The sequence below is a fragment of the Dendronephthya gigantea genome, unplaced genomic scaffold, assembly GCF_004324835.1.
Source record: "Dendronephthya gigantea isolate DGI-Jeju-01 unplaced genomic scaffold, DenGig_1.0 000064F, whole genome shotgun sequence".
Taxonomy (NCBI): domain Eukaryota; kingdom Metazoa; phylum Cnidaria; class Anthozoa; order Malacalcyonacea; family Nephtheidae; genus Dendronephthya; species Dendronephthya gigantea.
Window position 1 is genome coordinate 925,909 of NW_021163074.1, and position 16,030 is coordinate 941,938.

A 16,030-nucleotide genomic window follows, 5' to 3' on the forward strand; every position below is an offset into this window, starting at 1 on the left:
ATAATGAAAATTTAGTTTACAAAGCTAGGGCAAAGCCTGGTCTAGGGGACGATGACAAATAACTAAGGTAGCAACTAGCAAGATGTAAGTATAAAAATATACAGCATTTTTCGAGAATTTGGCGAACGTTTACGGATGACTGCCGATCAATTCCGAATTCCGATTCTAAAACAAAAATCAAAACATGGCCGACATCAGGGAGGAAGATTTCACTCGAATGCAGGTATATTATGATCGCATTAAATCATTTATCCATCCGATTGCCGTCTCAATTAAAGATCATGTTTATATTCCACTCGTAGGCACAGATCATCGAGCTACGAACTGCAAATTATGATACGGAGGTCAAATACCAGAGGCAAAATAATGGTAACTAGATGCCTTACAGTTGTACCAATCTATATAGATACCCAACGATTTCTACTTATTGTTCGTCTGTATGTATCATGAGTGTAGAAAACGTTGCTGGTCGAAAACCGGTGGAAGAGAATTGGCACAATTGTGGTCATTCTTCGACTAAAAATTTCAATTATATAAACGCGGAAATTTTGCGTATTTGACATTTTTGCATGTATATTTTTTATATTTGGTACTATTTACGAGTTCGATCATGCACAGTACAATAATTGTAACCCTGTCTGATTATTCAAGTACTGATAGGTTTCTTAATTCAATAATACATTACTTTGTCAGTTGTTGCTCATTTTACATTGCCACTGGTAAAATTTAATAGGCCATGACTGAATAGCTCACTATCTAGTAATTAAGATGCTGGTTATATGCCAGACAGCATTCCATAATTTTTGTTCACCTTGTACTTACATCAGCTGTACCAGAAGTACACCGATGTTAATTTCTTGGGTTACCACATCATGAATGTCTGATATGTCACAAAAATATTATCCTTCTAATATCTTAAATACTGGTCAGATTTATCTCTCTTGAGTTTAAATGAAAGAATATGAAATCATAGCTGTATGCCTTCGGATTAGTTACTTTGAATTTCAAACTATTTAAATTCTTAAATGTGTAATTATGAGATTTAGGACACGTTTTAGAACAATCTTCACTCTCTGATAAACCAATATACTAATTACAATTTATTCATAATTCTAGAACTTGAACAGTTGAGAGAGAAATGCTCACAGATTGAGAGAGAGTTAGAGAAAAGCAGTAAGGTGCGTACTTTAATTTAGTTTAGTTTCTTGTGGTATGAGATATATCTTGTGTGCAAAGTCAACCTACATTTATGTTTTCGTGATCTGATAGAAGGTAAAAAGGCTTAAACAATGTTAAGCTTTAGCAATACTGACATTGCTAGTTGTTTAAATATTTGTCAAAGTTTTTGCCCTCCTTGTCAAATTCTATATTAATTATTATTCTTTGAGCAAAAATCATGGGCAATGTCCTAATATAGCCAATCATGTAACACCAATTATTCACACTCTGAGGTACCAAGCTTTGCCTATATTTGAACCTGGTCTGTTGCACTGACATCACAGTGAAAAATAGTTCATTTTCTTTCAAACCCCTGAACCAGCTAAATGAACCAATTTTTTAGCATTTTTGTAATTAAATTTAGAAATTGAAACTATTATAATAGTTAAAAGGCATAAATGAAAGTAAAATTTACATCCAGGCATGAATCTAGCATGTTATATATGCAAGGTGAAACAAGTCTCAAGTCCATTTTATTATTTGCTTCATGCCAGATTTATTTTTGGGTTTTTTCATGTCTCCTTATGGAAATTAGGAGATTAATACCAACGGTATTAACAGAATACCGCATAGTAGTTAGCAGCTGTGTCATATGTATGCCATGGCACCACTGTTTAAAGAAGTTGTCTCGAGTTTGATCTGGTGTATCTGTAAGTCGCGATCGTTTTACGACTACGAGATCTTTTCTTTTAAAAACCGTTCTTCAGTTCTTCTCCGTATTGTTCTTCAGCTTGCACAAACATCTTTTTAAAAACAGTTGCACCAAATCTCGCACTATAGAACGATCCTAGTAGAAGATATTCAATGAATATCGTAGTCGCAGACTCGTAGTAGATTTTGCAGTCGTAGCGAGTCTAAAGTTCACTATTGTCGTATACACACTATTAGCAAGGAAAAATTCGTGATCGATTCGGCCAATATCTATATCTTCGGGCGACGAGTCGCGCTCTATATATGTCGCTCGATATTCACAGGTGATATTATTTCTAATTCTTCTTTGGTTTTTCGATTCTACGATTTCTATCCTACATTCTTACGTTCGCCGTTCAAACTTCGTTTTCAGCAGTCAAGGATTTGAGTGGCATTTATCTGAAGTATAAACTTACTGTAAACTTATTTGGTTCTCTTCTTAAATCTTTATCGGATGTTTTACAAATATTACAAATATCAATTGCGAATTTTTTTTTTTAGATTATTCAAAAAAGTAAAAACAAAAAGGTACGGTCTCAAGATCAAATTTGATGTGCAGTACATATATATAAACCAAAGGCTCTTTACATTTATATTCTAGAGGTCTTAATTTTGAGTGGAATTATACACACTTAAAATTCGTTTTCCCATCAACTGTTCCTGGCTTGAATTTAAAGTGTGTACAATTCCACTCGAATTAAGACCCTTTGAACTTCTAGAATTTACCTGTCTCGAGTGAAGTGCCAATATTGACAATTGTTGACAAATATCAACAAAATTATTGAACTGCCACTTTTAGGAATATGCTTTACTTTTGGAAGAGAATGAAAGTTTACAGCATCAGTTGAGGGTATGTTCTGTCTGTGACTGTGGTAATGCGAACGAGACTATTTTTCAGTTAACTTATTACCGTGGTGTTTTCTTTTTTCTTTTTTCACTTTCATAATTGTCATTCTGGTAGGATCATGAGGAAGACTTCAAACTTCAAAATAAAACACTGCTCGAAGAAGTTACGAGGGTAGGTAGAATGAAGAAATACTGTTTTTTATTTTGCCGAATGATAATACACGAATGATAATCAACAAAAGTATAATCTAAATCGTTGATATTTTCCATCAATCGTAGCTAATTCAAACTTTAAATCAGAATCCTACTTGAAAAACTTAAACACCTAAGTGTACCGTGCGGATTTTTCCACTGTTTTTTTTTCCCAGTTTACGAGGTTACCATCTTAAGGGATTGATTGCCAGATAAATAATAAGATATTTAGACATCTATTCACTGCTGCCTTTTCCTTCAAAATAGGTAGAAGATGAAAATAAGAAACTAATAGAAGAAGTAAAAAATCTCAAATCTGGAAAAGAAGGGGACGCTTTTTCTTCACACGAAGCTGAATTAAGAAGATTAAAAGCTGAGAACGCTGTTCTACAAAAAAGTCTTAAATGTGAGTATTAAATGGTGTTCTGATGAGACTTTTAAAGACTTTTAAATTGGTTAGTTGTCCATTCAGTGCCATTGGGACGATGATTGAGCAACTACATGCTGGCGCTACTGCAGGTGACCGGTGATTCTGTTCAACAAGAGAACTCTATACCAATTAAGACACGATTATGGTAGTTCCACAATGGTTCCGACTTCCAAGGATATAATAATAATAATAATAATAATATTTTACAATAATATAATAATATTTGTACTGTATTTATATTTTAACAGGATATGCCTAAACAGGCAACCATTATAGCTATAGCCAACGGACCAGTCTGTCACGTTTAAGTTGATCTTGTTTTTCGTAGAAAGACATTCTTTAGCAATCGTTTATCTTTAATTATATATTTTCTTTAATATAGCGACGCAAGCATCTTTTGAAGCCGAACCTCAGAACGTAATCGATGGGGAGAATCTGCAAACAGCTGTTAGTAAGCAACCAAATGCAGATGACGATGGACAAAGTACAGGCGAAAACCTGACGACAGAGAAAGCAGTTCAAGATCCACAATCAATTTTAAATGAAATTATAGATGAATTCACTAAACAGATTAACTTGACCTTCGAGACATTTTTTCATGATTTCGGACTTAAATGTAAAACGACAGAGGAGCAAGATGTTCAATCTCCTGATAACAATGGATCTGAGACGACTTTAGGGGATAACAATGCATCTGAGACAACTTTAGGGGATAAAAATGGTGATGAAATAAGACATTGTACATTGGATCAAGTAGAAAATTTAAATGAAAAAATTCAAAGTAAAATTTCTACCCTGCTACAGGATAAAGGTATTACTAATCTTCACGAATTTATTTACTCAATTATACATCACCTGTACAACTTGTATTGTTTCTAATTTATTTTTCTTTATTACATTATTTTTCCCAGTTGTCACTTTGAAGTTAAAAAACGAAAATTACGAAGAGGTATAAACCGCGTCTGTCTATAAAATGTGTTAATGTATAAATAACCCTAAAAATTTTGTCATGAAAATTTTCTTGTCACTTATTTTCCAATTTTTTTTCATTTAATCTGTCAAAAAGACAAACCTAAAACCGTCAACGCAATTAACTGGTAAGTTAAAAATCCTGCCAGGAGCCGGATAATTTCATGTATAGCTTTTTTACAGTACTAGTTACAGTACCCTTTTCTCAAGAAGTAATACACAGTCAATACTCCAACCATGGGAGTATATTGTCGGACAATATAGACACTGGACTGTATCTTTTGAGATAGCTTGTTCGAACTCTAAACAGTCACCACGTTCAATTAAATGTAGTTCTCAGGTGTTTCAGATGCACGTCACGGGCATTTTTAAAACACTTTCAGAAATATGTTTTTAACTAGTCAGTTTAAGCGCAAATAATAGCAAGTATTTTTATAATAATAATAATAATACCAAAATGAGTATTATTAACTATTTGATTAAAAAATATATCGTTTTATTTTAAAAAGAAATCCAACTACAGCTAGCCACTGAAAGGGAAGAGAAAAACATTTTAGAAGAACAATTAGTTACTCTGGAAGTACGTCTTTTTGCATTTTTGTCACTGTTCTGTGCGTCGAATTTTTTGTTGAAATTATACATTTCTTCACTCTTGCTTATAGGGAAATTTACGGAAAGATATTTCAAGACTCGAGGAAGAAGTCAGTAAGGTAAGTGCAATATACAAAGAGATGCATGCATGGTGAAGGAAGTTAGTAGCTGAAATATGAATCAGTCGATTGTAAGTTAGAATATACCAAAAATTGTTCAGTATTTGTATTATATGTGTCTAATACATGTAAGCCACCAACTTTGGTTAGTAAGCCGCTGTAAGAGGGGTTACAGCGGCTTCTGCGCATCCGTTCTGCTCATAACATTGGGGGACTCCATGATTTAGAAATTGCTCAAATATCGCATGTTTTGAATTTCTTTGAACATAAACTCAATCTCTTATTCATTTAGAAATATATAGTGGACTGAAATGGTAATAAATATTCTGACAGGATAGGATATTTTAAGAGATCTAGTAATTCAAAATGTAGACAAAACCTTTATTTACATGCATTACCGACTACATGTAACCCACCTTTAAGTGTTCAATAAAGTAAAAATAGTTCCATAAAATAAAAATAGTTAATAGTTAAAAATAATGATCTTCTCCTTTGTTTAAAGTTAACGGAGAAAGCCAAGAAGAAACAAGAAAGGTCAGTTTCAATTCATGTGGATGATTTTCAATGTATTAATGACTTGTTATTAAAACTGTTTCTTCTCGTTCAGCTTTATTCAACTGCAAAATGAAAAAGAGAATCTTTATAACGAAAACAGGTAATTTAGGCTTGAAATATTGCATGTAAGATGAAATTATAATACTAAATCATTACAGCTCTTTTATCATATTTCTTAATGTGCATCTCTGTAGAAAGACAATCGAAGATATGAAAATAGCGCATTCAAACGAGATTAAGGTAGATCTTAATTTATTTATAGGTTCATCCACATACATGCATGTAGAATAGTTAAATGATTTAGAATATATAAATAGTTGAAGAAATCTTACTCTTAGTTTGTCCCTCATTTAGAAATTTAAAGAACAAATAACACAGTCTTCACAAGATTTAGATGCAGCAAGAAAAGTACGTACATTTGTCTTATTTATAAGAGATTAACTTTGCACCCAATGCCGAATGATATTGAAAATTAACCAATGATCGATTCTTCAACCTATATACTGCAATAACGTTTAATTTTTTTTGTCTGATTTATTTGAAAGGAACTGGCAGACAATCAACAAACATCGGAAAATAAGGTTGAAGAATTAGAGAAAAAGCTACTTGCTCAAGAAAGTCAGGTACGAGAAAAAAACATGCATGTTCATGACCATCTACAAATTGCTCTTTCATACCATCAGATTTATTTATTAGACCAATTTCGTATTGGTTAAAACAACTAAAAACTTGGTTAAACACAATCAATTTTTGTTCTTTTTCTACGTAAAATAGATGAAAAAAGATGATTCTGAAATAACCAATTTTGAATTAATTGTTTTAACAATCTGTTTTTTAAGTACTGACTAATTTCAATAATTTTGTATTCACCCAGGCAACGTCGAATGTCGAAGAAACGATACAAGAGTTGGATAATGCCAGGTATAGCGCATCCGTATGAGAGGTCATAGGCTCTCGGCTCAAGATGGAGATAATTACAACTCTGGTTTTTCTTCTAACATCAATTTCTCTTTATATATCATCAGAATAGAAAACAGTTCTCTATGTGAACAGCTGCAATCACTACAAGAGGTACAGTTTTACGCTTTTTAACTGTATAAATAATAGTCAAATGTTTCAATGTGTCAAATGCATGGTCGCCAAAACCATGAGAATTGACACGTAAAAGAAGTTTAAACCGCGTTCTAGTTAGAGAATAGATCTATAGATAAATATAGGTTGTAGAATTTTTGCCAAAGCTCTTTCCGATACGTCATATTACTGGTTTGAATTCAAAGATCGCGATGTGAGATTGAGATGAGAACACAGGCCAACCTTCCTCTCCCTCTATTCCTTTCAGTTCATCCGATCCATTGAGTCCTAACCTAATTGTAATACCTCATCCTTCCTCGACAACAGAAATATTCCTCTGATATCAAACCGTCATGCATCCTCGTTTAAAGTTTTAAAGCTAAGCATTACGAATGTAACTCTTATAGACATTAGCCACGAAAGTCCAAGAATATGGAGCTTGCGTTTGCGTTATATTATTAACATTGCAAAATCCTTTTATATTATAAAAAAGGATTTAATTTCAGTGATATTATCAAATGATAGGTAGGATGTCGTTTAAGTATCATTATCATGGGAGAACTTTTAGACGACTTTAGACGACTTTGCAATGGAAGTATAGTAGATTATTTCTGTTCAAAACTTATTGTGGGTGTTCAAATAGCAGAAGCTTTATATAGTTGTAATATATATTTAGTGTCTACCTATAGTGTACATGCTCTAAGTTTAACTCCCAGTATATATTTGTATAAAATATCACCTTGTCGGCGTGTCGGGTGACAAGAATGCGGAGATTTAGAGCAACAAACTACGGTAGCAGAATAGCAGAAATTGTCGGTTACATATTATTATTATTTAAATGTTATATAGTGTAGTTTTTAAGATAAGAATAAACAGAACAAACTTCAATGTTTCGCGAGTCCCGTTTTTCTGTCGGTGTGAGCCACTGTAAGCTTACCTTGACTCATGCCTGGGAAATTTTTAACCGCGCTTGCTGTCCTTTTTGGAATATTTTAGACGTTGGAACTTTACCCCCTATTAGCCACTGATAACCTTCTGTGCTTCTGTCTTGCGTGTTAAGTAGCCCACGAACTGGTAGCAAATGAACTTTCCTATGTTGATTTTTAGGCATGTGAATCGTATCGTATTGAAAACGAAGACCAAAAGGTACGAAAAAATACCGTAATGCTCTTCCGACAAAACCTTGCATTTAAAAAAGGATATGAACACGTATGAAAGCCAAGGAAAGAATTGTCTCATTGCTTGTAATTCAACAAAATATATCTGTGTATACGAACTTGTCTATTTTCAGATAGGAAAAGTTGATCGTAAATTGTTTTTTGATTTAAACTATTTTAGGCAATGTTGATAACTATGCAAGATAAAATGAAGCAGATGGAGGATAAGGAAATTACGCTGAAGGCAGACAACGATAAACTAAAATCTGAGATTGAGGTGTGTTTAATTGTTGTTGTTCATTCTTGAGATGAATTTTGTTTCATTTGCACCTGATGGGTGCTGGGTGGCTCTGCGGGGTAGTTCCATTCGTAGATCATGATTGTAGCGAGGGTGACAGTAATAATTAGACAGATTTATCTTTAGGACGGAAACGTCAGAAATGACGTGAAACGACGTGGCGCGTCCAAAAATGGGCGCATCAAGCCATTTTATTCGCCATTTTTACGTCATCTTCAACGTTCCATGCAATCTTCAATCTTCATTGTCTTCATACTAAATCAGCCTAATGATGTCATGACGATGCTGATTAATTTGTAATGAATGTGGACATGTGGTGACGATGATTTAAATATATCTGTACAAGTTATGCTCATTCTTGTTTACTATACACAGGAATCCAGCCTTAGTTACGAACATTTGCGAAGACAAGTTGACGAGACAATGGGTGAAAAAGAACAGTATATACAGAGTGCAAACGAAGCAGCGAAGGTAAAAATATTTCTAGGAAAGATTTCGATAGTTGTAATCGCCATTTTCTCCTACCCCTCAATTTGTACATTATTGCGCGGCTGGCGAATTTCTGTTTAGAGAAAAAAGGACTTGAGGCAATCAACTCGATGAAGTGTAGATTTTAAGTGCATTATCAATTTTCCTTCAGCTTGCAGAGAAACGAAAACAAATCCTTGATGAATTTTCGATCGATCAACAGAAGCTCGTGGCCGAGCACAAAGAACAACTAGAAAGATTGGAAACTAGCTATAAAGACGAAGCGAAGAAGACTGAAGACGAATTCAAGGTATGACTTTCTCATGCGCAGCTTGGTTGGGGAGGTTGTAATTAACTCACGTGCAATTAACTGGCTTGCAATTAACAGGCCATGCGAGGTGGTCTATCCGTTATTGCAGATAATATGACTAGTTTTTCATTATAAGAAGTCCATTTCACCAGAATGCATGACTGGAAAAATTACCAGAAAGCACCAAATGACGCCAACTCATTTTAATACAACAAACAATCTTTTCCGTAATTGGGGATTAACGGTTCACAGTTCACACGTACTGACCGACCGAGCCTTACCTTTCCGGGAAAGTCCTGCTTAGGTTCCTTGTTTATTCATTAGGTATATTATGGTGTTTAATGAGAGACTGCCATCGTATTCCCAGTACGGAAAAAAGGCTTTGGAAACAAGAATGCTAGCTTCACGTATTTGCTACTTGTCCCCAGGGTTTTCTTTGCTAGGAGGATGAAATTATATCACAAATATCTCACCCTACATCTATATTATTTAGTTTAACTGTAAGGTTTTTTTTGTATTAGAGAACTATTGAAGATCTTAAGACGCAGCTTCAAGGTGAAAAGGTACATATATAAGATATTTATAAGATATATTATTTACTGGCAAGGAGACAGGGGTTGCAGATGCGTTCTGGTGACTGCTGTTTACCATTTAGTAAAGCAAGTTAAGATCATGCGGTGGTTCCTGCTTGCATGAGTGGGACCTTAGCGTGCTTTATAATAAAATGGTAGTATGTCGAGCTATCCACCATGCATAGAGTGGTTTAATTTAAACTTATCCTTCATGCCTTAGAAACTAAAAAAAGATCTTGAGGAGAGTCAGCAGCATCTTTCTGACGTCACGTCACAACTGACCTCTGTGGAAAGCAAATGTGGCTGGTTTGAAAGAAGATTGGCGGAAACTGAGGTTTGAATAATTTCCATTCAAAATCATTATTTATGTTTCAATTCTTCTTTTTGCAAACCAAAATAAAATGAACGCACTGTAAAGACATCACTCTGAAATACGTGCTATTCGGCTATGTTCTTTTAGGAAAATTTGAGCCAGGAAAAGGCGAACGCTGTTGAAACAATTGAAGAAATCAAGAAAGAACATGAGTCAAATATGAATGAAACAACAGCAAGACACGAGGCTGAACTTCAGGTGACTTTTTGCTAATGTTTTAAAGCATACTTTTCCGACTTTTTGGTTGAGGAATGGTGCAATTCTGTTGAGATTATTCTTAGTCACTGACCAGTAAATTTTACTAATATGTGTTCAATAGACCTTTTTCATAATGACGTCAAACGCGGAAGGTCTGATGTTACACGAAGTTTGATTGGCTCGATAGTTTTGTGGAGCCAATCAAATTTCATGTAACATCAGACTTTCCGCGTTTGACGTCTTGATAAGAAAGGTCTATTGGTTGCTGTGGAGGAGTCAGGAATGTTATATTGCTGTAATGATACGGTTGGACATTTGATTTGTGTCTCCAATGAATATAGAAATTGAACGAAAAGTTGGAAGCCGTAGAAGCAGAGAAACAAGAGCAACAGAATGTGATTGAGAAGTATAAACAAGAGATCAAAGACAAAGATGTAGAAAACGTAATAGCTGGAAAGAAAGGAGATCATTTAATGAAAGATTTAAAGCGACAGTTAAAGATGGAAAGGAAGAAAACAGAACAACTTCAACAAAGATTGCAAGAAGCTTGTTCTGAAAACAGAGCTCGAGAAAGTAAGAATTTATAATGAATGAATACAACATCCAGGGTACCTCGCGCTGATATTTTAGCCAAATACTTCTCAGAAGGGTGGTGGAAGTTGTCCATTTTGCAGTATTAAATCGAAATTTTTAATCGAAACTATTCGAAATTTTGTGATTATGCATAGTTAGCTATAAGACCTCTGACATAAATTTTTATTTGGCAACTATAGCCCCCCTAGTATAGTTTCCCGCCATTTCAAATACCTGGATATTTACAATTAAATGATTGCAGATTTTGAAAAGCTTTTTGATCCCAATGTATCAAAAGAGTATGGACGGCGAAACAGCGGGTATGTTTATATAAAATCATCATTGTGTTCTGTTTTTTAAACTTGGGAATCTTTATATAGCTACAACACGCTAAGGTCATTCCTATTTTGTATTCTATATATGTAGAGATTCATCTATGCTCAGTGGTTCCTCTTTAACAAATGAATCTCATGACACTAAGGTATAAAATATTTCATATATAAACTGTGGCCATCTAATACGCCTTGTTATTGAGGAAAACTGTGGAAAAAAAGGTTGACTCTATAAAAAAGACGGCAATGAAGACAGAATAAAGGCTCTAAGGCTGGGCAAAGTCATACTTGACGTCACTACGACGGGAAACGTAGAGCGAACGCATGTCAGGCCTGATCAACCTGTCGTTTTTCTAGGAGCCAAGTCCGGATTCATCGTTCAACACCAGTGTAAATGATGAAACGGCAGATTTAATTTCGCGCGTAGCCGATATACAGCAAGAAAAATGGCAACTGGAAGAAAGGGTAATATTCAAATAACGCTTGCTTCATCCGCTATTTGTTTGATAATGGATAGATTTCTACGAAGATCATATTTAGGTTTCATCTATACAGTTATACTGTGCATAGTGTATCACGAGTCGTTCTAACTATGTTCCAAAGGAAAACTAATAGTTTGAGTGGCTGACTTAGGTTCGCCATTTGGAAGAGAATGGTTCAGCTATGGCAGACGACTTGATGAGAAAGAATGCGGTCATTCAACATTATGCAATGGAAGCTAAATTCGGTATGAAAAGCCTTGTGACTGTCGTTATTTGTATATCCGAAAGTTAAAATAAAGAGGTTTTGATGAGAGTGCTAACTGCTAAGATCCGTGCAACTGATTTTTAAGGGCTCAAAGATTCGTTTTCTGACGAAAGGATAATGTTATAGGAACGTTGTTTTGTTATCTTGACATTAAGCTAGGGTAAAACGGTAGCAGTGTAATGAATGAAGACCCCGCATTGGTACGAGATGTTCATGTATATTATATTTTCTTTCAGATAACAGCAAAGATATTTCAAGTCCGCAGGAATCGAACTTCAAATCGCGAATGAAAGGGACGTTTAATATTGGCAAGCAAGAAATATTACTTAAAGACATGAATAAAAAGCTTCAAAACATGCTTGAAGAAACTTTGATGAAAAATATTCAATTGCAAAAGGTAAAAAAAAAGTTTTTTTAATGTAGTTAAGTGATGACATCCGATGAAATAAGCAATCTTATATAAAATTTAAATATAATGCCTGTGAAAGCGTCTGGAAAAAGAATGAAAAAATCCTAAAAATCATCGATATTTAGAATTATGAAGGTGCAAACCTTATGAAGGTGCAAACCTTATGAAGGTGCAAACCTTATGAAGGTGCAAACCTTAAATATACTTCCATTTTTCATCCCTATTTAGGATATCGATATATTAGCAGATAATCAAAGGTCAAATACACAAGAACACTCTTCTAACAGATCCAACGAAGCAGATAAGACGTAACCGTGATATCGATGTTTAGTATATTTGAAATACTCAGCGCCGACCATAATTATTAATATTGTTCTCTCACATTTTCATACTCGACACCAGACTCGACAATAATAACGATAATAATACCTATTGTAAGGTTAATCCACGTTGTACGACATGAAAATGGCTTTTTAGTGTGACGATAAACGCCGATCTACACGATGCGATGCCGTGTATACGATTCTTATCCTGACGTATGAAAAAGATTGTTGACGCCACTCTCTCTGTTCATCAGTTTATAACGAAGTTTAAAATGTGACATCTTTACACACATTTATTCGAATACATACGCCAGTATGCGAATCGTATACGACGAATCGCATCGTATAGATCGGCATTAAATAAATTTGGATTCAAAATAACACTAGATTATTTTATTATATAATGAATTTTGTAAATAATGAAAATTTAGGAAAATACATAATTTTTGATATTCTCTGCGTTGCAAGTGTCATAGTTTACCGTAAATCCCATTTAGCCTGGTTGCCGGTTTTTTAACTAAAGTGCGCGTGACGGGCTCGCGCCAACGAAAAAACAAAGCGCCTTTAGCAGAAAAAGCCTTTGGAAGAAATATACGTTAAGTCAGATTATGAGGACTCGCTGTTATATGCATGCAGCTGATTCAATTTAAATTGAATCAAATTAAATTGAATAAAAAAATTAGTATAGACTTATGAGCGATCCTTCATATATGAATATATGTATAATTTATGTTGACTCCGTGTTTTCCAAACATTTATATTCCATGTTTTTGGCAGACTACGTGTTTTCCATAATTTTTGACTCAGTGTTTTCCAATATTATTACGCCAGACTCCGTAATTTTGACTACGGGACACTGGTTCCGAAACTCCGGCTCCGAAACTCCGGCTCCGGAACTCCGACTCCGTGTTATCCATGTTGTGATGTGGCAACGTTGAATCAAAGCTAGATATTTATTTTACCCGCTCCTCGTGTTGCAAAATAAAGTCATCCTATTGGCTGAACACTCCCGGCCTGACAGCTCAAAATTGCTTCTGATTGGACGAGCATAGTAATTTGAAAAATATGATTAATTCTTTCCTTTCATTTCTGATGTTCAGGCTCAGGAGAAGAGAATTAATCATATTATTTAAATTACTATGAACGTCCAATCAAAAGCGTTGTTGAGCTGTCAGGTCGGGAGTGTTCATCCAATAGGATGACTTTATTTTGCAGACACAAGGAGCGGGTGAAATGAATAATATGTGCTTGCTCCAGTTTGAGACACTTCAGCGCTGGTCTTCGAAGAATAAAAATGAGTCTCCTCCATGCCAAGAAAATTTCAACAGAAATTTGTATCAGATTGCTATTGTCTTCAGCCGAAGAGAAGTTTAATAGAAGTTTACTCTCTCTGACAGACTGTCGTTGGTGTAAATACCAGGTAATATGCCTTTCCCTTTGCCTGTTTTATCAGTTTTTTCATCGTGAGCTTTTGGGCTGAGGTTCCACGTGTCTTTAGTTCATGTCTTGTAATGCCTCTTTCGTGCTGTGTTCAGCTTCAAATACAAACTTGTATAGCACTAACGTAGCTTTTATTCTTTTCATGCAGAATTTTGACGTATTAAAGCGAAGTTAAACGATGAAATTTGTTAACAAGAGATTGACGACCGATGAATTGTGGCTGAACTGGCTCAAGATAACTCGCCTTTGAAGAGAAAGCAAGTCTAGGCTTTTTCTGAGGAATATTGATGATATGAAAAAGGTAATATATGTCAAATCTTACCGTTGGGCCGCTAACTTTCTCTCTAACCACACGCAAATTACGTTTGAATTGAGTTCTAAAGACCTAAGCAGTGAACTAATGGTGCCTTTTATTCTTTCAGGTGGAGTTTGAGAGTTTAAAACCAAACTGAATGAAGTGAAGTGGGCAAAAAGTCCGTTACCGTAGCTGAAATTACCCGAGACAACTCGCATTTGACTCAAGATAACTCGCCTTTGAAGAGAGAAAGCACGTCTACGCATTTTCTTGGGACTTGTTGATGATATGAGAAAGGTAATGCACGCTAAATCGTATGTGAGCCGCTAACCTTTGCTCCAATCGCAAGCAATTACCTTTGAATTGAGTTATAAAGACCAAACCAGTAAACGAACATTGCCTTTTGTTCTTTCAGGTGGAGTTTAAAAGCTAAAACCAAACCGAATATAGAAATGAGCTGGGAGAGAAAACCCATAGCTGAAAATCCCCGAGATGACTCGCATTTAAAGAGACGGCAAGTCCAAAGCTGCTCTTTAACACTTGTTACTGAAATGAACAGGTAATTTTGGGTCTATTTTATTCAAAATAGGATGATAAACTTGAAACGCTTGATCAGGCATCATGCGTTCTCTCAACTGAATAATCATTGCAAGTTTTCTTCCGATATTTAAGCTCCCTTCATCGAAGGTAAATCCTTGAAATCGCTGTCTATAACAAGCATTCTTTTGGTTTTATTGCAGGTAGCGATTTAGCGGGTCAAGCCATTTGAAACAACGACAAAACCTGTTCATAATAAAACGTGAGTATTAAGCAATTGACCATTTTTAGATAAACCGAACAATGGGGAGTTTATGCATGATTCAGGTCAAGAACGACAACGGCCGCATGATAATTTGATATGAATAATGGCAAAGAAATACTTGAAATCCCAGAGGGGTTTTATAGATGTTGTTTTGGGTCTGTTTACAATCCCGATTTTACGCGTGTTTCTTCAATAAGAAAAGTTTTCCAATAAAAAATGTAGTTTGTTTATTTCTTTAATCTTATTTCAGGTTGATGGGCTCTGTTGCATGAGCTATTACCGACAAGCCAAATCGACGGCAAATCTACGTCTAAAGTAGCCGGCAATTTCGACGGCAAATCTACGCCAAATGTAGGCCAACTCGACAGCAAATCTACGCCTAATGTAGGCAACCTCGACGGCAAATCTACGCCTAATGTAGGCAACCTCGACGGCAAATCTACGCCTAATGTAGGCAACCTCGACGGCAAATCTACGCCTAATGTAGGCAACCTCGACGGCAAATCTACGCCTAATGTAGGCAAACTCGACGGCAAATCTACGCCTAATGTAGGCAATCTCGACGGCAAATCTACGCCTAATGTAGGCAACCTCGACGGCAAATCTACGCCTAATGTAGGCCAACTCGACGGCAAATCTACGCCTAATGTAGGCCAACTCGACGCCTAATATACGCCAAAACTACGCCAAATCGACGCCAAAAAGCAACGTTCAGCGATACCCGGGCATCGTTACAGGTTAGAGTAGCCTGGTGGTCAAAAAATGTGCATGCAGGGGTTAGTCTGTGCATGATTAACTTAACGAAGTTAACTAATTTAGTTAACGAACTTAAGTTAAATAAAGTTTTAAGTTCAGTTAACTAGGTTCTGGCCACCAGGAACATAGCTAATGCATGATGCATGTGAGCAAACGTTTCTTAAATTCGGTTAAATATTTTAATCGGTTTTGTGCTTAGGACTGCTCGCTTGTGCTTATAGGGCTGCCGGCTGCGCTAAGGTTTAGGTTGATAATTTGTCTGTTAAAACTGAAAACATATCACAACTGTTATATAT

At 35.4% G+C, this 16,030-nt stretch overlaps 1 protein-coding gene across 1 annotated transcript; it reads left to right on the forward strand.

Moving 5' to 3' along the window:
* Positions 1-177: 177 nt before the first annotated feature.
* On the forward strand, positions 178-12,742 carry LOC114530637 (GRIP1-associated protein 1-like). The gene is made up of 33 exons (XM_028552231.1): positions 178-223; positions 303-369; positions 1,117-1,178; positions 2,410-2,436; positions 2,708-2,758; positions 2,870-2,926; positions 3,214-3,352; positions 3,759-4,187; positions 4,288-4,325; positions 4,443-4,473; positions 4,855-4,925; positions 5,008-5,055; positions 5,558-5,589; positions 5,663-5,710; positions 5,805-5,850; positions 5,965-6,018; positions 6,156-6,233; positions 6,485-6,531; positions 6,636-6,681; positions 7,789-7,827; positions 8,020-8,115; positions 8,512-8,607; positions 8,777-8,914; positions 9,436-9,477; positions 9,707-9,820; positions 9,947-10,057; positions 10,399-10,630; positions 10,893-10,950; positions 11,057-11,111; positions 11,320-11,427; positions 11,596-11,689; positions 11,946-12,106; positions 12,347-12,742. The coding sequence occupies exons 1-33, from the start codon at positions 185-187 to the stop codon at positions 12,428-12,430; spliced, it is 2,838 nt and encodes a 945-aa protein (XP_028408032.1). The 5' UTR covers positions 178-184; the 3' UTR covers positions 12,431-12,742.
* Positions 12,743-16,030: the final 3,288 nt, after the last annotated feature.

Bases quoted from the DNA above. Each gene is read 5' to 3' on its own strand.
- LOC114530637 (XM_028552231.1), top strand. From the start codon at position 185: ATGGCCGACATCAGGGAGGAAGATTTCACTCGAATGCAG. The intron at 2,437-2,707 runs GTACGGTCTCAA...TGCCACTTTTAG, and splicing joins AAAAAAGTAAAAACAAAAAG to GAATATGCTTTACTTTTGGA. The intron at 7,828-8,019 runs GTACGAAAAAAT...AAACTATTTTAG, and splicing joins TTGAAAACGAAGACCAAAAG to GCAATGTTGATAACTATGCA.